The sequence below is a fragment of the Ostrinia furnacalis genome, unplaced genomic scaffold (genome assembly GCF_004193835.3).
Source record: "Ostrinia furnacalis isolate ACB-3 unplaced genomic scaffold, ASM419383v2 OfSCF0069, whole genome shotgun sequence".
Classification (NCBI taxonomy): domain Eukaryota; kingdom Metazoa; phylum Arthropoda; class Insecta; order Lepidoptera; family Crambidae; genus Ostrinia; species Ostrinia furnacalis.
In genome coordinates, this window is record NW_021130308.1 from 1,017,338 (window position 1) to 1,042,682 (window position 25,345).

The window sequence follows — 25,345 nt, forward strand, 5'->3', positions numbered from 1 at the left end:
AATTCTGCGAAAACGATTGTTTGATTACTTATACCAAACTTCCACCTGGTTCGCCAACAGCAATTTGTCAGACAAAAGCAACGGCTGATCTTTAAATAGATGCAAGAAATGATTAAGGCGATTAGTGTCCTCANTAGGTCGACTATCAGCTTAACCCAAATATTGGCTTCATGCTGAACATCGCAGGTCCAACAAATTGTTCTGAGACACGACACGCTTCAGGAAGTGTTTGTGCGTGTATGTTGACAAATAAATGGGTTTACGACCAAGTCAAGGTCATGTCAACATCGCCGATTTTACCCATAACACATCGAGATAATAATGCGGGTTGGAATGGTTCCGATGATTTCCTTGTAGATATGTAAAGTTCGTTCTCAGTTACATAAAGCTTAAATCAAGTTCCGTTCGTTGTGAGTTTCAATTTCCGATTTTTTTAATGCATAACACGGCAGGTATTTGACCACAATCGCACCTGATATTAATATTTTATTCTACTTGCATATATTGGCGCCCAATATGTTGTTTTGATAATTTGTTTATTGTTGGAAATATCTAGAGCTGGGTTGTCAATAGGGCATGTAATATCGGAAGGTTTTCAATTCCGATATTGGATTCCGATATTACATCTCAATATCGGAATTCCGATATTAATATCGGAATTGAGTTCATGCAGTGGCGTAGCGTGGGTGGGGCGGAGGGGGCGGCCCGCCCCGGGCGGCCAGCTCGCGGGGGCGGCAAAATATCTCAGTTTCGTATCTATCTCCAGAAACCCAGAATGAATTTTAAACTTACTAGGACAGCAAGTTCGATCCACCATCATCCGTCGTATTCAAAAAGCTAAATATTATTGCGTAATCTTCGACAGTACACCAGACATCTCCCACAATGACCAAATGAGCCAAGTTCTGCGATACGTACATATCAAAGGAGAAAAAGTCGCCGTGGTAGAATCTTTCATTGACTTCTTCGAACCAAAAGGAAAAAATGCAAAAGATCTCAGCAATGATATAATCGCGAAGATAACATCAGACGGACTGGACATACAGAATCTGAGAGGACATGCTTATGACAATGCTGCCACAATATCAGGGATTCACAATGGAGTTCAAGCCAGGATTAAAGCACTGAATCCGAAAGCTCTATACGTTGCATGCACAAACCACTCGCTAAACTTGGCTGGGGTACACGCTGCTTCTGAATCAGTGTATTCCGTGACGTTTTTTGGAACTCTGGAGAAGCTATTTGCCTTCTTTTCTGCATCAACTGTTCGATGGAACGCTTTGGTTGCCGTCACAGGCCAAGCAGTGAAACGAGTCACTGAAACGCGCTGGAGCGCTAGACATGTAGCTGTCAAGATGCTTAAAAATAAGTTTGAGATAGTTCTTGAGGTACTGGAACAATTAACAGATTCATCTCAAACTTCCGAAACAAGATCGGGAGTCAGTCTTTTCCTGACAGNTTGAAAACAGCTTGTATTCGCTTAGAAAAGTCACATGATTTTATTTCTTGTTAATGGCAGTTTTCAGGGCCGACTCAATATTAATTATTAAAGATAAAACATCTTTTGCAGACAAGTAAATTTTTTGATAACGTCAGATACGCACACGACATTAACTTATCTAATAAGTTGCACACGGTGCACGCGCCGATAGCACGAAGCAAAAACGCACTTGCACGGCAAATCTGCGTGATTCTGCCTGTCTGTTGACATACCTACAAAGTGAACCTACTAAATCATCTTCTACTGCACCGCTACTGTAATTTGCAAACCCTCAATCAAGGAACCTGACGCGTATTTTGATTACTCGCCGCTCCGCCGCGGCGCGTGCGCACAGCACGTGACAGCGCTGTAAAATTAAATTTTAAACAACCGCAACAAATGAGATGGGATGGTGATAGCCTGATGTGTCAATACGTCATCAGGGATAGAGGAATTCCCTTCCCTTGAATTGTCAACGCAATTTATTTATGTAGGTAAGTAAAAACAGTTGCAACATATAAAATTTCAAAATGGATATCTTTTCAGATTACATAATGGATATTTTTTCAGACACTTAAGTAAGCAGTTATGCTTGTCTGTTCACATGTTGATAAGGCCAAAAGATTTTCTCTATCGAGTCCCGACTGCATTTATCTCAGATATTAAAAAAAAACACGTGTGTAGAGTAAAGTTTAATACGTTTATCTACCGATTGCAATGAAATATCGCAAAATTATGATGGTGTGCGTATAAACGCAATTACACGCTTCTGATAATGTACTTAAAGTTTGATTTGAATAAAATTCAAGGTCTAGATAGCTTTAGTCTGTTTGGAACAGTCTGCGTTTTGAACTTTTTTATTGTTTTTTTTTTATTTTATTTAATTTTAACGCAACCAATTAAAGGTTATTAAAAAATCAAAGGCAGATTTTTAGCTCAGAACATTTTATCAGTCCCAAATTAAGTCTAACGAACCAAAAAATATTGGCCATAGAGCAGGTGTCGGCCCCTGCAGAGCGCTTCACAATAATCATCCCCTCGAAAGGGTTGGTTATTTACATTATACGCCATACATTATGGTACTGTTCGCCAAATTATAAATGCCCGCCATAATTTAGCATTATCTTGTCAAAAGTGGATCGAAATCCTGACGTAATTAATGAGCACATTGAATTTTTATTGGGGTTTGTCTTAGAGATGAATAAACGAATGAATATTTTTAATGGCAACCGTAGTTACTTAGAAACGTTTATGTAAGTAAATGTTCTATGACTTTTATCGAAATGAGTGATAAAAGCACGTAGCCGAATAAGTAGATACGAATGAAGACAGTAATACGAGGGCGGCACTGAAAATTTCGGGAATCAAGGAAGTGAAACAACATTACTATTTAAAAATGTATTTATTGCTTTTTAAAGTATTCTCCGCGAAATTTGACACATTTTTCCATACACGAAACCAATCATTGAAGCAACCATTGCATTCGGAAGTTTGGGTCTCCAAAATGGCCGTTTTGTAGGCTTCCACAGCTTCTTCAGGTGATGAAAATCTCTGACCACGCAATTTATTCTTTATTTTAGGGAAAGTATAGAAATCATTAGGGCTTAGGTCAGGGCTGTACGGCGGATGGACTAATAATTCTATGTTTTCTTGCTCTAAAAACTCTTTTGTTCAGTGCGCGGTGTGAGAACTCGCATTGTCGTGATGGAGGATGATGCGGCGGTTGCAGTTCTCTTTACGGAGTTCAGAAACGACCTGTGGCAAACAAATGCTAGCATACTAATCTGCATTAACCGTTCTTTGTCCCCCAAGAGGAATAGTCGCAACATGGCCGGTTTTGGAGACAAACGTGGCCACCATTTTTTTTGCAACACTCCGTGAACGAACAATTTTTGTTGGCTTTAATTCATTTTCGAACACCCAAACTCGTGACTGGTTTTTTGTTTCGGGTTCGTACGCGTATATCCATGATTCGTCACCTGATACGATGTTGTATACAGCATTTGAGGATCCTGCATGTAATCTCCCGAGAGTTCTGACGCACCAAGTAACGCGAGCCGCTTTTTGCTCTTCACAGAGCGAATGCGGTATCCATCGGGAAAACAACTTTTTTACACCTAATTGTTCATGCAAGATTATTTGTATTTGACTCATGCCAATGTCTAAAGTTGCCTGAATTTCGCGGTATATCACATGTCGATCTTCTTCAATCAGCTTACGCACAGCATCAACGTTTTCTTAGGTGACTGCAGTTTTTGGACGACCTTGACGGGGATCATCACTGAGCTTGACACGTCCACGTTGAAATTCAGGAAACCAGCGATAAATTGTGGTTTTGGATGGGGCTTCATTACCAAATGCAGAAATCATCCGGTCAACACACTGTTTTTGTGTTAAACCACTCCGAAAGTCATAATAAATCATCGCTCTTGAATTTTCTCGAGTCAATTCCATTTTCTCAACGACTAAACAAGTTTGACTAGACCTTGTGATACGACCGAGATTCTTTTTTTAAATAAATAAATGGTATACGATTTTTAAAACCCTGGAGTTTGCAATTAAATAGATTTTAATATGACTGGAACAGTGGAAATATTCCATTCCCGATACTTTTAGTGCAGCCCTCGTACATTTTGTCTAGTTATGTTTTCATTTAAAACCATGCTTTTATAAGCCTTGGTTAAGTATCCCACGACACGCCATACCCATCTATGGAATAAAGAATCAGACTCCGAAAGTATGTACTAACTTCTTATACAATTACCTCGAGCCCTATAAAAATAGATTATACGAATCGACATCTATTTTTAGCCCTTTGGAAATTGATCGATATTCACAAAAGACAGTCATGGTTTGGTTACTCTAATAAAGGATTATGCTCGCTCATCATTTTAACTTCTGCTACTGTGTGGTGTAATCAAAAAAACATTCGCAAGGAAAGCAGGTTAATGACAATGAGCCCAAAACTGTATTTTAAGTGATTTCTACAAAAACTTATGCAACAGATAAATTAAGGCCATCATAACGCTAACAAAAATAAAGTCACTGTATCCCCAATGCCCCATACATTACATGGGATTTCTAAAACATGACAAGTTCCTGAGCCATCATTTTTTATCGCGTCCAACAATAGACGAAAACAATTAAATGCAGATTCACTGCACTATTAGCTAAACACCAGTGGAGTAATTGTCCAACACGGATCAACACTACACACAATGGTGTAAAAAACTATCCACACCCATACAAAGTCACCCCTCTTCTCGATTATCAAATATTCTTGCAAAATACAAACGAATTTCGACTCTACATTGTCTATTTTTAGGGTTTATTATGTAATTTTGGTGATAACACTAAAGATGTTTGCAATGTAATTGGATGAAACTAAGTTGGATTAAAGGAATTACAATTTGGATGGCGCAAAAAACGAGGCTCTGGGGAGAATGGACGATGCAGGTGCGGGCACGACGCCTGGCCGGTGTCAAGCGGAGCCCGGGATTAACTTTGTTAGATTAGCTGGAGTAGAAACACGGCAAGACAGTCCTTACTATATGTACCTTACGAGTACTATAGACGATAAGTGCAAGCTGGAAAATTTTTGCCTTAAAATAGTTACCTACCCTAAGTATCTGCAATGGGGCTTTTAAAAACGGTTTAAAAAACAGCTTGGTTTATTAATCCTTCAAGGCTCGCGAATCTAGACACAATAGATAATCAATTGTTATGACATTAATGAATGCCGTCTGTGACTCAAGCGGTTAAGTGCGTTGCTAACATCGTAATAAGAAACCAGTTCTTATTTACGATGTTAACTTTAATCTAATCTAAAATCCCCTGAAAAACATGAGGTATGTAATGCACCCTAGTACATAACCCTTAGACTGTCTCTGCCAGTTCTTTAGTATACCTGTCGTAAAAAGCAATAAACGGATAGGTATATTGTATTTTCTTTCAAGAATACAAGATTTATAACTTACTTTAAACGCTGTTACTACTTAGGTACCTATGTAAACAAGTAACAAGTAATGTAGGTCGGTAACTTACCCCCTTACTAATAAAAAGTTACACAGTTGTTGATCACTGTTTTAAAATGACATTTCCATACTAAACGTCACTTTAAAACACTGTTCAACGAGCGTGTAAGTTTTATTAGTAAGAGGGTTAAGTTTTAATACCTGCAGCAACAACATTTGTAATAAATTAGCTACTTACTTGTCCGCTATCGAAATTGAACGCCATCACAAAATAATACACAAAAATTAAAATTCAAAAACAGTCACAATTTTTTGAAGCACAACAAAATGTCAGTTGTCACAGAATAAAAAATAAAAACTAAAGGCTGCCTGAGTTACTGGCAGGTTATGAAGTAAAGAGGTTCGTAGTTCGAACTTCGAACGGCGGAAAATTGTGAAAATGGGAGAAACTATCGGCACAACTGCGTGGTTTCCGCGGCAACGATTTCCCGACGCGTCCTGTAAAGTTTCCTAGTTGACACACGCAAGCAGGATTGTGGGGTCGACGAACTTTTCATAGCTCGCCGACTGAACTGGGCATTGACGTTTCAGTTAACTAATTTAAATGTTTATTTAACGCTTGAAAACGTAATGTCTTTAATCAAAGGTTTTTATCTTAATTAAAAGGTACTTAAATCCGTTTCGAAACCATACAAGTAAGCTAATCGAAACTAAATATAGAATCTATCGTGTCAATGTGCAATCGCTTAGAACTTTGAAGGGAATTCTAAGTTTATAAAGCAAGTGAATCGACAAAATCTTCATTCAACTATTATTTGCCTCGAAAATCCGCAAGCTCTTTGAACAAAGTTCTATTTTTACCAACGTTAGACCTAATCATTTAGCAATATAATGATCAAAGTTGGATGATAAAACCAAATGGTTAAGCTAACTTTTGGCGGTAATTATTGTAGTTTGTTGTGACCTCCGTATCTAGATCATACACAAAACGTCTTTTTAATTACTGAATTTCTCAAAATTTGACAATTAATTGCTATGTTATTACTTAATACCGATTGCTTCTAGGTAGGTACTCGTACAAACTTTAGATATTAATTACGGTCGGAGACATAAATATTAAATTCAAAACCTACCAGCTACGTAAACGAAACTACATATAACTTAGATACAACTTCCCAAACGAAACAATCGCAATAAATCAAACTTATTTTAAGCTTTTAGATAACATTGACGTAGTCAGAAAAATGTGTACCTAGGTAGCTAAATAACTTTTTCAATATATTTCGAGGTAGCGGTTGGAGGAGTCAGCCAAGGAACGTCTTGAAGACATATTTATGGAGAAATTCAGCAGTTGTAGTAGTCTGATGAAAATGAAGACTTGACACTCGAAGACACTTGCTTGGAAGTGGCGCATAATGATTCATTTTATTTAGGTTTAAACTAGCTAAGGACATAATTGCATTTGTATTTTCCTTTCGAAAACTTTTTGTTCTGAAAACTGTCTATGCCTTCGTAGAATGCTACAAGCACCTACGTAGTACTCCACAACCTTGGCAAAAAATCGTTTTAACCACAAAAATACTTTCTGAACGTAACCCTGACCGCCGTTTCGAGTCGCAAAAAACCTTAAATTGATTACGACCATTTACGAAACTGATGGCAAATGCAAAAAGCATTTCTGCAGACCTTTAATACCGTTGTAAAAGGGAAACCTTTATCTGGCATGTTGCGTGTTCCCCGCGACATCGCTATAAACTAAATTAGCATGTGCCGCGACCTTCGGCGGAGGAGCATGCTGCGGTTACATAGGAAAACTCAAGCGGTTGAAAAACGGATGGATTTGCCTCTACGACATCGTCATGCGGACTGGGAGGGAGTGGAACTCTCTCCTAATGTCTATCTTCCTGCTCTCTGGAAGGTAATAGAACTCTCTCCTAAAGTCTGTCTACCCGCTCTGACGTGAGTGGACGACTAGACAGCTGGAAAGTGGGACTCTATCCCAAAGTCTGCCAGCTCTGCACTGCGGCTGGCGTAACTTGCTAAAATGCCTAGATTTGTTGAAGCTTTTCATTATTCTGATTCTATTAAGTCTACTTATAGTCTATTAAAATCACTGACACTGACTGTCTTGAGGGCAGTGGGTGAGTGTTAGGACCATATAGAATGTGGTTGCATCTCGAAGTTTGACCACTAATCGCTAAGCGACGAAAAGTGATAAAAGTTTTCATGTATTTACTAAATCCACCGTCCCCATAAATAGTAAAATCCACCTTTACCCGCGACTTGTATAACTGCTTATTACGTTAATATTGGATCGCAAAGAAAATTATCCGTGGACGTCGCACACCGGTACAGATCTGTGCATAAATTACCCGCTCTCTTAGGAGAGCCGTGGCAGCACGCTAGTGATTTAAATTCAACAGTCACTCATATTTATTGGTACTTAAACTGCACTACTATAGTTTAAAGTTAACGAGGAATACTGATTTGTATTCAAGTTACTTCGAGTACTATTTTTGGATGTTAACTTCATGAAATAGAACGCTTCAGCTAGATTGCACAACTCGATGTTCAACTAACTCAACTATAGTTATCAATATTAGTTTATTACAGTTGATTTAATAGTGAATGTAAAAAGTAAGAAGAAATTCTAATGGATTAGTACATTATTGTGTTGATCCCCAAATCCTGAAAAATATTTGAAATAGTTTAAATCATATTTAGTCATATTTAGAATATCTTAACACTTAAATGCTACTTAAATTACAGCCAGGTGGTTCTAGGTTTGATGGGTTCTCCGGTGGCATATCACCTACAAACAAAGGAAAGTACAAGGGAAACTTCCTTGTGATTTACAACGCTATAAAAACTCAGACTTGAAATTGTCAACTCCTAACCCTGTGCAGCTGAGGCTCATTAACATTAACCGTAACTATAACTATAACTATAACTATAACCGGTGTTTTTGTGTGGATTTCGGCAGACTTTTGACGTTTGTTATGGTTAAACCCAGTGTTAATTTTAAATTTTATTTCAAACTTTAATAGAGTCTACAGGAGCCATTTCAGATGCTATATTTTTAGCAGTAAGACTGGTTCCAAATAAAACATGTATCTATCCTCTCTCCCCATTAAACCAAGTACCTACTTCAAGGCTCAGGTGTCCCATCCCGGGTTCCAGCCCGGGACTCTTATTAGCGGGCGCACCTGATCCCGGATCGATAGGCGGGGCGACGCGGGATTGGCCGGGGCGGAGTCGGAGGCTGGGAGGACCGGGATACACCGGGATAGGACAGAAAATGGAAGTTACCGCTGCTTCGAAGCAGTATTTAAAAAAAATCACCCTGATCCTTACGGATTCTGGTGCTGAAAACAATACTTTTTGTATTGGACCTATCATTTAAATTTCAATTTATACTGAATTCATTCTCCGTGTGTATAATAAGTTTCCAGCCATCAATTATATGTTTTATTTGAGGAAATATTTTTAAATTATATTTGAGCAAGTAATTGACACTTCATGTGATCCATATTTGGATCCATTAAGGATTCAAACCCGCTACCTCTGAAAAGTGTAAAACTGAAAAGCGACTAAGTAGCTTACCAGCCACTGAAACACAAAAGCTGATTGCATGACATAACGGACTTTGACTGATAAATACTAATAACAAAATTCGAAAGTCACGACAAAATTGCAATGTAACGTATTAGTTTCTAAATGACGAATAATCCGCGCATTTAAATACTATCTATAATGCCGTGATATCGTATCGGGCAGTTAAGGCAGACAACGGGATTACAGATTGAACACCTGCACAGCCTAACAACAATATGGTATGGTGTTAATCTATCTATATAAATAAAAATGAATTGATGTTCGTTAGTCTGATTAAAACTCGAGAACGGCTGGGCCGATTGAGCTGATTTTGGTTTTAAAATGTTTGTCGTAGTCCAGGGTAGGTCTAAACGGTGAGCAAATACGCGCGCGATATTGTTTTTCTGTGACAGTCAAAACTCCACGCGGGCGAAGCCGCGGGCGGAAAGCTAGTTAAATATAAATATAAATATCCTTGGACAATTTACACTGCGCTTCTAGTCCCAAACATACATATTATACATAGAAAACACCCAGTCCAATACAAACAAATATGTTCATGCACACAAATGTTTGTACTAGACTAAGAGCTAGTGAACGCCAGACCTACGTTATTTTATAAAGGCTGAAAGTTTGTCAGCGCATGCTCCCAACATAGCTAAGAACCATGGCCAAACATGAAGTTTGGGTAATGGTGGCTTTGGCAGACAGACGGTACTAAAGGTGTGTAAAATACCAACTTAATTACGTCAAAGTATAAAGGCTGATTTTTTGATATTTCCTTCAAAATGTTATTAGAAATGACGTCAGTCATTGACAGTCACCTACCATGGTGGAATCCCTTAGCCAGACACCTTAAAGTTCATGAAAATGTAGTCCTACTTACGTCATACTATAAAAGCTGATATTTACATAAAATATTTGAACCATCATTTGATGAAGTTTCCTCATCAGCCAGACACTTCTGATGGTTCCTTCGCCTTGCCAGACAGCTTTTAGGGTGGCTGAAAGTGCGAAATAAATATTGTATTTTGTACTTTTTCTTAAGTTACTCAAGTATTTGAGTCTGTAAATCATCATACTATGTTGATGAGCTTTTTGATGACGGAAGGCAAGTACAACTTCTTAAGGCTTAGGTAGGCAATCCCTAATTTTGAAGTGATTACCTCTGAAAGTTGCCTAGAGTAAAGTTCTTAGCAACATTAGCATTACCACTCAAAATACTTGAGTAACTTAAGAAAAAGTACAAAAAACAATATTTATAGTGCCTCGTGTTCGCACTTTCAGCCACCCTAAAAGCTGTCTGGCAAGGCGAAGGAACCATCAGAAGTGTCTGGCTGATGAGGAAACTTCATCAAATGATGGTTCAAATATTTTATGTAAATATCAGCTTTTATAGTATGACGTAAGTAGGACTACATTTTCATGAACTTTAAGGTGTCTGGCTAAGGGATTCCACCATGGTAGGTGTCTGTCAATGAATGACGTCATTTCTAATATCATTTTGAAGGAAATATCAAAAAATCAGCCTTTATACTTTGACGTAATTAAGTTGGTATTTTACACACCTTTAGTACCGTCTGTCTGCCAAAGCCACCATTACCCAAACTTCATGTTTGGCCATGGTTCTTAGCTATGTTGGGAGCATGCGCTGGCAAACTTTCAGCCTTTATAAAATAACGTAGGTCTGGCGTTCACTAGCTCTTAGTCTATACTGTGCGGGAATCGAACCCGCTACTTGGTTGGTTTCGAACCACTACACCAAACAGCCGACATGCAATAGTTTTAATGATAGTAAGATTTTTTATGCAGGACGAGGAATTTAACCGCAATCGTACCTGGTGTTAAGTAAGATGCAGTCTAGGATGGTACATATCTGCCCTGTGACTGCCTATTCACTCTCGCCTTGAAAAGGCCCGGATTATAGTGTTCAGGAAAAACAGCAGCAGATTTCTAGTTAAAGTTCCCAATTCTTTTCAGCCAACCACTCGATGATACGGACATAGCTACTGAAAGGTTTCAAATTGTTAAACAAATAAAATAAAAATATTTATTGGCTTTGTATTTCTTTTACAACCTAAGTAAAGTTTCAGAATCTTTCAGTATGTCCTACCCACAAAGCGATTGGTTTCATAAGCTTGCAATTTGAGTAGATGGGATACTTATTTCAGGTAATGTGCTCGACTACTGAACGGATTTTTATGAAAATTTTCAAATATACCTACAGCACAATACTTTAAAAAAAATGACTTCGTTGTCGAAAACTTGGGGGAGGCCTTTGTCCAACAGTATTTGAATTGATGGTGGCGCCCTCTTGCAAATGTCATAAATAAAACAACTTCTTCTTTGTTGATGGCGGTGAACTTGTGCATTTTCGCCAATTTTGCTAAAACCCGTATGTGATGGTGGCGCCCTCTATTTGCTTTTTTTTTCTTTTAATATTGTATTTTTTAGGGTTCCGTACCTCAAAAGGAAAAAACGGAACCCTTATAGGGTTCCGGGCTAAAGCTAACTCAATTTTGAAGGACATATTATTAAAAAACGACCTCACTGCATCCTGCACCTCATCTTGTATCCTCCGCATCATATTTGCACAAGCGCCGCCCTCTTAGAGGGCTGGCCCGGCCCTCTGACGTCATATAACCGGAGGGATGCTGCGGGCACTCTCAGTATGATCAGTGTGGTGAACGGAGCGTGTGAAATGGTGCGGTAGTGTCATTGGACATTGGTGATAGTGGATTGTGGAATTTTTGAAAGAGAGATTTCAAAAGGTGTGGTTGCATTTGTAAATTACTTCTGTTTTTATCTTAAATCTTTTCCCTTTCTTCTCTTTCTGTAAAGTTATGTAATTATGCATTTTGGGGGATACAAAACAAATTTTCTACATCTAATTAAGTACCTAGTATTTGAATCTTAAATAGAAGCAGGTAGAATCATAAGATTTGAAGATTGTGAGTAGTGTATAGCAGAAACCATTCGAAATCACCTATTATTAATCTAGGTGACTATGGGGAAGTAATAAATATGTAATATTGTTTACTACGAGTATGTTTATGCCTTTATCACCGTTAGTCACGGTGATAAAGGCCACTCGTGATAATCCCCACAAAAGTAGAGCTACGAGTATATCCTCACCTCGACCAAATACTGGTGTTTAGATTTAAAATATAGTATCATAAAGTATGTATTCATTTTTATCGCTTCTCTATACAGCATAGATATGCACTAAACACCAACTTGAAAAACACTAAAGGTACCATTTGAGTAAAAAAGTTTGCATAATATTAATTCTTCTGAACTAACCGCAACACAACACAAAAGTAAAAATTATATTTGTATAAAGATAATAGAGACAAATAACATCAGAATTCATAGAGGAATGGAAGTGCCCACAGGAACGATAAGGAGAAGAAAGACAATTTAACAGATTCACATTAATTGAATATTAGAATGCAAATCATAAAGGTTACATCCATCTGATCCTACCCTTCAAAGGACACTCAAGGAATATCTTAAGAATACTCCAAGGATGCTCTGACCACGTCCTAACCCTTGACACGTTTGTTTTGATCCCAAATCTAATTGAACCACAAGAAGGGTGTATAAATAATAAGTTCGCACCTCCTAAGCGGGCCTTTAGGGGATAATAAATCCGTATTTATTCTTTTTATATCGCCCCCTGTGTAGTGGATGGGGTAATCGAATCACGATCAACCCGTATCGAATCCATTCGACTTGACTACTTGATATTATTGCTCTATGTCTGTCTATACATTATTAATTGTTACTGGTCTAAAACTAAAATTGCAGACCTTAAACTACCTAGGAACTAAAGTAGTATCTCTACTGCTTAAATGTCATAAGGGTATATTGATACCTACTCGTAGTGCATTGGGTGGTAGAGTCAAATTTTGAGCGACTATTTTATATTACGCACAGTGGCGGATTTACCAGGCTGAGTAGGCTGAAGCCTAGGTCGGCAAATTTTAAGGGGCGGCAGATTTACTTAGTTCATTATTTTTTACATACACAAAGTAGGTACGTATTTAGGATATGAATATATCAATGTTCGCCAGGCCAGTCAAATAAGATCGAACATCCTACGGGCGGCAAATCTGTAAATCCTACATAAGGGAGCAAAAGAGTGTCTTCATTTTAAAAGTGTACTTTTATGGCAGCTTCACCATGAAGAGCTGGCTAGAAGCGACTGGTATGGAGGACTCTCTGCCCTGCATGCTGGCGGAACCCAGAGAAGCATTGCTGCCCATCACTGGCAGAGAGAACCTGGCACCAAGGAAACGGTAGGCACCTAGTACACTAACTTTAAAAGTACGTTAACACTAGCGCAAAGTAGAATCAAAAAAGTCTATGTTAGACATAGGAACAATTTACAGTTTATTTTTTTGCACATACTTTTACAATTAGGTAATTAACAAAATTAATACAGGCGACAGACTGTAGCATATACCTACAAGTTGCTATTTCACATAACTTATATGATATCGATGCTGTATTAGAGACACGCAAGTGTTGAATCCATTGCGTTTATGAATTGCAATTAACATGATAGAGACTACAATTGCAACATTTATAGCTTTGCTAGCAATAAATGTATTAAGTCAATGACTACTTGATCTCAAATAAAACCTGTTCCTTCTTTACAGAGAAAGAACTCTCGAGCCCTGCGCCCTATCAGAAGAAGCGTACCTCTCCAGCGGGCCAGGGTCGCCCTGTGCCGGTCTATCCAGGGAAGAACGCAGGAGACGGCGACGAGCTACCCTGAAGTACCGCACCGCCCACGCCACCAGAGAACGGATCAGGGTAGAAGCCTTCAATGCAGCTTTTGCAGCTCTTAGGAGACTGTTGCCGACTCTGCCTCCAGATAAGAAACTGTCCAAGATAGAGATCTTGAGGCTGGCTATTTGTTACATTGCGTACTTGAACCATGTGCTGGAGGCTTGAGTATTATTGTGGTAGAGTCACATGATCTTATTCTTGAACATTTTGCGAGGTTTATAATACTTTTTTTTACTTTCCAGACAGTCAAACATCATTGTGAATGGGTCAAAGCTTGTATCTAAAAATCATTCACTAACACTAAACATTTAAACTTATAGTTCCAAAATACTGGACTGTCCTGTCGATGACATTGACAGTGGGGCGCCACCGTCAATACCGGATCGCTGGTTCAGATTTTTGCCATGTTGGAAACCATATAGTTGAACGATGGTAGCGCCCCCCTGTCATTGAGTTTGGCGGGACAGTTCAGCGTGGGTCATCTATACTTGAATGAAAATGTTTTGTAATCTCAAATTGGAACTTTACTTGGTCGTTCAAATTTTAAGAAGAATTTAGGGCATAATAGAACTGCAACAATCTCCTGCAATATAAATTCTTAGTTATTCTTCAGCTTTATCTGCGACAGTAAGGTAGAGTCTGGCTAGTTCTTCATTAGTAATTAATTTTAAATGATTATCAATAAGACGTAATTCACTCGCAGTAAGTACATTTATCTCATATAATTTCTAGTCATTAAAATGTGATAGCGAAATATCTCTCCATAAACTTTCAAAGACAATGTGCCAAAGTTTTTAGTATTTAATTTCTAGTCATTTTAACTTTCATCTGTATATGTAACTGGTTTAATTATTGCAAATCGTTTATAGGTTTTTCATTAACTTAACTAGCTTTACGTACGCGGCTTCGCCCGCGTGGAATTTCGTTTGTTAAATTTTCCAGAATTTAAACACGGAGCCCGAGACCTTTCCAACGAATGAATGCAAAACCGTGGAAATCGGTTCGTGCTTTCTGGAGTTATAGCGTCAGGAAGGAAAACCCGACTTATTTTTATATAGTAGACTTCATTATTATTTAAAGTCTACCTGCACTTTTCTAGTCAAAGTTACTCAATGTTTATGTAAATAAAAATAATTAATGTAAATTACTTGTAGTGATGTCTTCCTTTCCTTATCGTGTATTATATTTTTAGTTGATAAATTAACTTGGTTGTTCATATATTTTAGTAGTAGGGTATTGTACATAATAACAATAAACTAGATATTCGTTATGAAATCGTTTTTATTTACTAATATTTACAAGTGGACCCTTTCTATGATTGATATATTCGATCCTATTATTAGCAATTGCTATTATTATACTTAAATACCTATATTGTTAAACTTATGACTAAAATCGTATTTCTTATTGTTTACGGTATAATATCATTATTGGCTATTTATTTAAGCACTGAATTCTTAACAAATAAAACATAAATAGCCTTCAAGATCTGTCTGAAATCACGTAGAGTTAACACTAAGAACGGCGGCAGGTCAAGTTATTTAAGTAGCATAAAAATACTGGGAAGAATATCATTCCGTGCGTGAAACCAAGAATAACCACACTGAAGAACATTCTGAAGAAGAATACCTCAATGATTTGCGTATACGAGAAAGCTAAAACTATGATCGGGATGTTGGTGAACGTGATTCCAGTGATGATCGTGGATCCTACTCTTTTCAAAGCATCTTTGATTCTCTCATCCGAGGGTTCAGTACTCGTAGAGTAGGCATAGGCGATATGACTACAGAACTCTACAGCAATTCCTATAGAGACGATGAGGTTCACACACGACACAGCATTCAGAGGGATGTTCCATATGAACATTACGCCCATCATGTTGATCACAACCATGATCGCGGTGAACATCACAGCAAATGTCGTCAAGAAGTTAAATCCTGATGCCACCAAATTGAAAACGACGGCTCCTATCAAACAGTATCCTATAGAAGCAAAAGTATCCCACCACATAGTCAAATACTGCTCATAAAACACGTAAAAGATTGAGTAAGGGAACACTTCGACTTCTACGCCTATCAACTCTTTGATTCCTGTCGAAATATTAGCACTAATCTCGTAGCCGTACTTGACAGCGGTTATGTAATCTTGCGAAGACGCTAAAGCATTATGATATGCCATGAAATTTGTATCGTGGACAGTCGCTCGTCCTTCTGAATCTAGCAGATAGTTCACAGCGCTGAAGTAACTAGCTAAACCTCCCCTGTTACACTGTTCGTTAGGAGTGTCACGCAAGAAGAATGGAATGTACTTTTCAAAAGCTTCGGCCGAGGGTCGCAAGCCACCGGCCCATTCGTCTCTACTTATTTCGCAGAACTGACACTCTGCAGATTGGTCCATACTGCTACAAAAGCTGCCATCCGTAGTGTTGTATTTACAGCAAGCACCGGGCAAACCGGTCCAATCGATGAAATCGTCAATCCAAGAATTTGAACTTCTCGCAACGTACGTTATATCACTGTGTAAAGAAGCTAAAAAGATCTGTGTTATGAGAGATGTCTCGTTGCAAAGTCGGCCGCCACAGATTGCATTCTGGTGCTCAACATTGGTGAAGTTAAGTCCACCTTTCAAGACGAAATAGACTGGAGGTCCGAATTGCAATAGTTCAGCGACAGCCTGCAAATAACGATAGACGTACGAATCAGTAGGCAAAGCCATTTCTTGGTCCAATCCTATTTCTATACTGGGGATCAGAATTATGCTTACTGATGTGAGAGCGACAAAAAATATTACCACTACTATTTTTATGCTCGGTTTCAGCAGAATATTGGCATAAGGTTCCATCAGCCTCTTGGTCACACCTTGATGGGGTGTTTCAGAGTGGAGAGGATCAGTGTCATCCAAAACCTTCTTTTGAACGCAGAATAAAACATCTAAGCGTTTTTGTGAGACTCTTTTGTAGTCAAGTGATACTATAGCTACGACAGTAGTAATTTGAAAAACGAACAAGAAAGCTAAAGAAAAACTAGCGAAAATAGCGAACGTTACAACAGCAGGGAAATTAGCGAGAGAACCAATTGCGAAACAAGTAATTTGTGTCACCGAAGACACGAAAATTGAGGGCCCAACTGTGCCCATCATTTTCGAAAACACGAATTTTCTTTTCATTTCGAAATCGAAATTTTCATTGTAATCGTCATAGCTCTTTAAATTACTTTCTATTTCGTGCAAAGTATTTATCATAAGGAAAACGTTATCGATACCAATTGAAAGTATGAAAAATGGTATCACGTTGATTGCTAATAAAGTAGCAGTGATTTGAAGATAACCCATCATTCCCATCGCACAGAAAATCGACGTGACTACAACTAAAATACTACCAATTGCTACTAAAACTTTGCTGTCGACTAGCCACGTCCTAAAAGACCTTTTGTGTCCTAATGCAAATATGACATAGACAAACATTATTATGTAACTGATTGCAATTGGCACAGCCTCGGCCACCGAAACGCGTATTATCTCATCTTCTATTGATCGTTCCGCAGCAAAAGCCAGTTCAATAAAGTCTGGCTTCGAGTTCGCCTCATATTCATGCATAAAGTCTAAAAACCTTTGCTCCCACGCTAACACAGGTACGAGATCGTCTTCTAAAAGAAAATTGCTCAAAGGCAAATTGATAATCAAAGTAGTTGCACTGAGCACATTGTTGTCTTCAAACCCTCCTAAGGAGAGCTCCGGTTCTGAGCCTCCTCCCCAAGGTGCCATACAGTTCAGAGCAAAATGGTTGTTTATACAACCCATCATCGTATCAAGATACGTTACGTTATTGATGTTACCGGCATTTTCACCGAAATAAGTAGCAACTGACATAGTAACGCACAGATCAATATCCGACTTGTCGCCTGGCATACGAAGAGGAGCGTAGCACACTTGATCTAAGGAGACGCTGCCGGCGGTCAAGGCCTTTATATCAGACTCTAGTTTTAACAACTCCTGCACAGCTTCAAATCTAAACGCTGGGCCATATGTAATACTCGAGTTTGTTGCATTATTGAAAATTGTGAAAGGATCCAACTTCACTGTCAAGAACACTTGCGAAGTCCGGTAAAAAGGTCCGAATCTTGAATTAAAATATTCCAACTCCTGTCGACTGCGAGATTCAGGTGCTGACCAAAGTTCGATAGGGTTCGATGTAAGTCTGAGGTTGAACACTCCGAAGATCATTCCGAATCCAACCCATGAAGTAAGCATAAGTACGAGAACGGCATGACTCGCTGAGAACGCACCAATGCCAGCGAAGATATTTTGGAAGACACGAGTAATTCTGTTGCCGCCTGACGATTGCGAAGGCTTAGAGGTTCTTCTTACTTCTATTACAGTTAGGGTAGCAAATATCAAGATAGCAAGTGCGAAGAACCCAATTCCGAGATAAAAAGAAATACAGTTAACTGACAAGAACACTGTGCATGATTCCGTGACGACTGGCTCGTTGCCCACCGGGCAAGTGCTAAAGCAATCCACGCAGCTGCACGGCAGGTCTCCTGGTAGAGTCTCGTTGCATGGAGGCGCTCGCACACTCATCGAATCTTCAGGCGTCTCCCATTTTAGGAAATTGACTTGAACAGGAGCTAGTGGATTCTGACTCTTGTCGCCTGTGAAGCCGAACCATGCTTCTGGGGTGCACTCGGGTGCATTCCCGCACATCATATTGATAGCCGGCGTTCCCGTTTGAGGTAATATCACTCCAGCACAAGACGCGTGCGCGCCATCCATGAAGTCCTGATACATTCTGTAGTCTACCTCGTTAACGTACCGCGTGTTATTTGTGCCGAGATCTTCATATACAGTGACGAATCGGGACTGATCCGGTGAGCAGTTCATCTCGCAGACCTGTCGGGCGAAATTGCGGAAGCAGATTGGGCAACGGCCGAGGACTCCATCCGCTAACAGCAAGCTCTCCGTCATCCCGCGTAATTGGTCCAATGCGCAGCAAACACGGATCTGGTCGTCTGGTATCGGCTCTCCATCCTCGTCTGTGGCCAATTCTGGACATCTGTGTCTGATTATGGAAACTGCTTCTGCAGCGTCTTCAGGTGACAGCCCATTGACCAGCGGAGGAGCTTCCTCATCAACGGGACAATTTTGTGGGAACCCTCCCACCGAATAGCACTCCCCTCGCATGACGCATTTTGCTGAGGTCTGCCCCAACAGGAACAACAAAGTCACAGTAATTAAAACAGGCTTCATTTTGGAACTTTTACGTTTTTTATAAACTTTTCATGGTCCCGCGACGAGCCGCTCACACTGGCTCTCGTTACGAAATGATCGACTAATTCGGATCACGGGTAAATTAGACGTCAATATATCGATACGTTATCTGGAATTAACTGAGATAACTGACATGATAATTACGACGTATGTGACTAAGTAACAGTCCAAATTTTTACGATAATTTTAGATAACGTTAAATCGGGAGACGCAGTGGACGCAGGTGTCGAGAGGGGCGTCCTTGGGGAATACGGGGAGCAAGCTCCCTGCAACACAGCTGCTTGCCTATTCGTACATCTCCATACATATAAACGAGCCAATAATCTGCGGCTCGCTTCGATCGCACCTCTTGTTAAATATTTACCGAATGTTGGCGATAAAAATAACATTTGCAGCGCACACGAGAAATTCACATCAATATTCGTGTTACGATGTCGTTCTCGTAAAATATGTTAACACTGTACTTACATGGAATGGAAGAACCTATTGGACACGAAATCCTTATAGATAGAGTACCTACCTACCTATACCTACCTAGGAAGACTTCTTGAAAATGTTTAAACTTAAGTAAACTCAGTAAAAAAATAAAACTCAGTAAAACTCATTTATTTCTGTAAATAGGCTTAAAAAAGCACTTTTACACGTCCCAGTATTAACCCTACCACTGCTTCAGGACAATAAATAAATGGGCCAGTGCTGAGAAGAAACAGCGCAAGAAACTCAGTCACTATTGTCAGCCTCTTTTTCAAAGGTTTACAGGCTTTCAAATGTACAAAGTTATAAATATTTATGCGAGCTAGGCAGTAACGCATCCCAAACATTTTTATCTTTTAAATAATCATCGACTTTATAGTACGTACCCAATCTGTACGATAGCACAGTAAGGTACCTACTAAGTACTAATACCCAATTTAAATGCGAAAGAAACTGTCCTTGCTGTGTTGATGATTTAAAAGCCTGCTTCACTGTACAACTTAAACAGATTTCAATAAGCACATTAGATGTTCAATTGACCAGCGACATAATGGCAATACAACTTCGTCGAGGGGAATGTAATGGATTCTCAACTCAGTACGGCGGAGTTACGGACTCAGGAGCACGTGTGCGTAGAATTAGATTGGAAATTAGGGAACTGTTAACAGTTTTAGATCGTTTTCAAATACAATTACGGTCTTTTATTGGATAAAAGAATGAAGATCTTTGGAATTTGATATCGTACATTCGCGCCAAACAAATGAAGAAGAAACGAATCGTATCGCATGAAAGGTGTAATAAAAATGTTAAAATTCAACTTTTACTTCATTTATTTTTTGTGAGAACTGAGTTCAATTAAATGTCCTAAGCATAAATGAATCTCGTATCGTAATCATGTAGTATTTTTTTTGTTTTTCATACACGAAAAACGATACCTTAACGAGTACGATATTAATTTGTTCGTGCTACGGGTACTGAAAAAATCGTTAACTCAGTCTGAAAGTAAATGCTGCCTTACTTAGCTCAAAGCCAAATAATGAACCAACCTAGTTCTATAGCTACTTATAGAATTACCAGTCTCTAAACTATTTACCTAACTTTTATGTGCTATTTCTGTCTTTTTTTTCTATATACGTTCTCTGTCCTTAACTAAGTGATGTTAATCGTAATAAATGTTTCTTTCTTTCTTTTTTAAACATTAATTAGGTAGGTACCTACTCGTACTTAATAGGTAACTCATCATTTCTATTCCATTAAGAAAGTGGTCCCATCTTTCACACCCCACACGTTATCCACCAGCGGCAAATTCCCAAATTAGCTAATCAATTAGTGATTACTGGAGAATGGGCGTTGACAAGCCGCGTGTGGCAGACAAATCGCCTATTGCAGCCTTGGGAAATCAGCATCGCATGGTAATTGATATGGAATAGAGGGGTGACTGGACCATTCATACGGTCCAGTAGGTAGTTGTGATGAGATTGGGGTATTGGATTAAAAATTGAAAGTTTAAGTAGGTACTTTTAGACAAAAAGTAGGACCATGGAGTAAAGAAACCGAATCATGTAGACCTTGAAATTAAAAAAAAAATAGCGAGGACCCAAATAATATATTCAGCTAGGTATTATAGACGGCAAGACGTAAAGACAAAAGTAACGAACGACAGTTTGAAAAAACTTACCTACCCTCTTTTCTGCAGTCGAGTCGCAGTTGCACAGACATTTCTTCGTTTAGCTTGTTTTGTGCCATCTACTAAATCGTAACCGTCTTCTTTTATTACTACCACCATATCAGAAAATATTATTATAGCCCTCATTTTTTGCAGTCAGAAAAAAACCATTGAAGGTTCAAGAAATTTAAATTACACTGCCATCTTGAAGAACTTAATGGTACCATTGATTACTCTAGGTTTTATAGTTCACTCAACAGATGGCGGTACTGTCGTGCTTTAAATAAGCACTGCTTTCTGTTCGACACTATTGCCATCTCGCGGCGAATAGCTTGACTTTTATTTTGCGCTACTCCTCGACAGATGGCGGGCCAAGTCTTTTGTAACACATTATAAAGATGTATTTCACACAGTAAAATACAAAGTTAGGATTAATGCACTACATACACATTAAAATTATCTAATGCAAATAAAATTGGCAATGTACGCCGATACGCAGCAGATTCAAATACTTTGGTTTCAGTCATAGTAAGCATTAGGCATGCGCTGATCACAAGTCTGCGTTCGTGCGATGCAATGCAACGCGATAACACGGAGGTATTTCTATACCAACGTACTCGCTACATGCACATAAGCTATTACGAGTCAGGCCATAAATTTAAGCACCCGATTCCGACGACTGAAAGAATTGTGTGAACATAAACTCGCATTCTATTGACAATACGCATTGAAATTCAAATATCTTTGGAATTGGTTGAAGAGCATTCATATTATTTGCAGATTGCAAAGTATGATTTCTGTTTTGAATGCGTAGACATTGTAAAGCCTCCACTTTCGACTTGGTCTCTTCACCTTCATGCATTAATCATCGCATACGTCGTCTATTGTTAAGCGTAAATACCTAAAAATCTAGAGATACTTCAATGATGTATATTGCAGCATAAAACGCAATATAACTAGACCCATGTAGAGCTTGACAGCGATTAGATAACGGATAAAGACGTACATAGAAACATAAATATATGAGCTAATAATGACTCAAACTGTAAATGACCATGACTCTACATTTGGCACCAGCGGGATTCGAACTCGCTAATGTAACAAGCGAAGTCCGAGTCCTACACGTGTACCAGGCCAATTTCAGCCAGACTGCGTTCGTCAATTGAGTAATAACTCTACTAATGTAGCTCTACAAGTGGTTTCTTCCAGACATGTCCACGTCCAGTGCCTAATTTATATTTTAAATTACCTACTGCTGGTAACTTTTATACGTAATATTTTTATATTTTATAATAATAACATTAGCCTGAGTTCATAATGAAATTACGTTGGTAAAATTTTATTATTACATCCACTGTTACAGGGCAGATATGTACCATCCTAGACTGCATCCCACTTAACATCAGGTGCGATTGTGGTCAAATACCTGCCTTGTTATGCATAAAAAAACAACATACTTACAGCCCCAAAAAGTGATTTTAATCCTGATTCAGACAAAATTTCAAGGTTTTAAAAAAATTAAAAGAAATAGTCAGGTAGGGAAAAGCTCTATCGGCACTGCCACTGGAAAACTTTTAGAAACTTTGGAATAGTCACTAACTTTGCTCACGTATAATTTAGAAAAACCTTAAAGTCGGTTAGGTAGATTACATCTTGAAATAAATACTTTTGATCTTGGAGCTAATATTTGTTGTGTTGGCCGAGGTTGCCTATTTAGGCAATAGTTACGAGTGGCTTGAACCCGGCTCACGGCCGGTCGGGATAAACACGGCGCGTGCCAAAACACGTAACTACACCCGCGTCACTCCGTGTTTATGACTCTACCTGGGTTTCCACGGTTTAGACGACACGGGAATGATAAGGAGTAACAATATTCTTTAGATTAAATCAAATACGTAGACAAAATAAGATCATGGTTTTTAGTCTTACTGAGGACGATAGTCAAGACAAGTTCTTATAAAAACTTAACTGGTAAAAAGTTAAAATGGTAAAAAGTTTTTTTCTATTACTAGGGCAGCCTTTGTAAAGATCAAAAACCTTAAGCCAGACGTTATCTTTATAGGATTCCCTGTACATTGAAGTTACCCTCTCTGATTCAGTACAATGAAGACAGATTTAAATATGAATGCAAAATATGTTGAGGGTTGCCTATCTTACAGCAACCAACCGGCCACAAAAAGATGTTGTGCACCAATTGTAAGTAAGTAGTTAGGGGTAAGGTAGCCAGTTCCTCTGTTACAGGTTAAGGTCTGTGTTAAGAATTCTGAGTAAAGCTCGCTTCCACCTTCAGCTTAATCATCACTTTACATAAGGTCACTTTGCCTGCTCAGACGAGGCGAAGAAAATCGGCAAGCCCTGGAGCGAGATCAAGCGCGAAGCTGAAGACCGAACGCGATGGAGGACTGTTGTGGACGCCCTCTGCCCCATCTAGGGGATAGGACTTTAAGTCAAGTAAAACAAGATGCAGCCCAAGAGCTTCTCCGATATATTAGACAAAAAAAAATATTCTCGTAGTTGAATGAAAACGCACCTCAGTCAGATTTCGGCGCGCTACCGGTGGCCGACGCCACCGCCCAATGTCACGAGCGCTGGTTTTCGCGCGGATTCCGCCCTACAATATAAAGTTAATAATAAACTTCGCGATACATGCGCGGGCGCCGGAAGCTGCATCGGACGGAATGTTATGTCTGGAATTAATATGTTAAAATTATTTACTTTATTTTTGTCTTAACGAATTAAAATACGACTCTACATTTTGGTGATGATTTCCAATGGAAAAGATGGCAACTGTCACTGTACCGCACCTATTCACATCTGCAAGACTAACAGAGTAGTCATTTCAAGTTGCTTAGGTGTATTGAACTAGGAAAATTAGAGCCAAAGTCTATCCCTCCATTATCATAGTGACATAAAGACTAAAAACTAAGGCTGAGTTGCACCACCTAACTTTGACTGTAACTTTAACGATAACCGGTGTTTTTTGTATGGAATTTGACAGATTTTTTAAGTTTGTTAAAGTTAAAGTAAGATGGTGCAACCCAGCCTACGTGCATAGGCAGGCAGCCACCGCACTTCTAAATCCACTAAAAAGTGTGAAAGATCACTTGAAACGAATAGTACTTAGTACCGCTGTAGTTGAAATCATGTACTTTCTTAAGCTCTTAATAGAAATAGTCCTGTAAAATACTTTAAACATAACTTTGGTTATTTACGATCTATCGAGATAAATAGCCGACTATACCTAGAATAAACAACACTAGGAAATAGTTCCTTCCTCCGGAGCCTTGACAATAGTTTCGAGTGCTAGCTATTTACATCATGTGCACATTTACACCTGAAAATCATCACTGTATTGTACCGTGGGATTAAAGCTTTCACGCGTGGGCGAGTCCATCACGGACAATGCCTGCACGAATTCAATAAGGGAATTGGATTTCCTGGTGACTTAACTCCTACGCTCTATTATTTGTATTGACTGTACATTATAGTGTACATGGTATCTAATTTAAGGATAGTGTCGTAACAGGATGTAAAATAAGCTTAGTATTAAATACAAAATTCTGATTATTTTTAGTTAGTATAATTGCATTGTAATTGTTCATGAAAAACCCACGCGGTTTTGTATTTTTCTTTTACTATACTATCGGTATTACAAGTAAGTTCTATATTTCCCAATAAAGAAAATAAGTAAATTGTGAGTCCGACGATATCAGATTAGTAAGTAATTTATTTTTTATCAATCAACAGACAATAAGTGCAGAATATTTTAGTTTAATCTAATTTAAAACCTCGCAGTGCTCTGCACATTTTATATGTTACTAGCGGCCACCCGCGACTTCATACGCATGGATCCCGTTTTACCCCCTTAGGGGTGGAGTATCGTAAAATCCTTTCTTAGCGGATGCCTACGTCATAACATCTACCTGCATGCCAAATTTCAGCCGGATCCGTCCAGTGGTTTGGGCTGTGCGTTGATAGATCACTATGTCAGTCAGTCAGTCACCTTTAAGTTATATATATTTAGACAGGCGTTATTTTACAACAAAAATGAATCGCCTGACTACCAACTGTGTGAACAAGCGTTCATTTCGAAAG

At 38.8% G+C, this 25,345-nt stretch overlaps 2 protein-coding genes across 4 annotated transcripts; one reads left to right on the top strand and one right to left on the bottom strand.

Moving 5' to 3' along the window:
• Nucleotides 1–1,665: 1,665 nt before the first annotated feature.
• HLH4C (Helix loop helix protein 4C) lies at nt 1,666–14,213 on the top strand. Of its 3 annotated transcripts, none has more exons than XM_028323598.1 (3): nt 1,666–1,974; nt 13,227–13,349; nt 13,713–14,213. In XM_028323598.1, exons 2-3 carry the CDS (start codon nt 13,234–13,236, stop codon nt 14,008–14,010), a joined length of 414 nt encoding a protein of 137 aa, XP_028179399.1. In that variant the 5' UTR covers nt 1,666–1,974; nt 13,227–13,233; the 3' UTR covers nt 14,011–14,213. The 3 variants fall into 3 exon arrangements, with proteins under 3 accessions (XP_028179399.1, XP_028179390.1, XP_028179382.1); XM_028323589.1 differs by lacking the exon at nt 1,666–1,974 and adding an exon at nt 11,737–11,819; XM_028323581.1 differs by lacking the exon at nt 1,666–1,974 and having other exon boundaries at nt 13,044–13,349.
• An 895-nt stretch (nt 14,214–15,108) lies between these two features.
• Nucleotides 15,109–19,175, bottom strand: LOC114366274 (NPC intracellular cholesterol transporter 1 homolog 1b-like). The gene has a single exon (XM_028323107.1). The coding sequence runs from the start codon at nt 19,087–19,089 to the stop codon at nt 15,361–15,363; it is 3,729 nt and encodes a 1,242-aa protein (XP_028178908.1). The 5' UTR covers nt 19,090–19,175; the 3' UTR covers nt 15,109–15,360.
• Between the last annotated feature and the right edge of the window lie 6,170 nt (nt 19,176–25,345).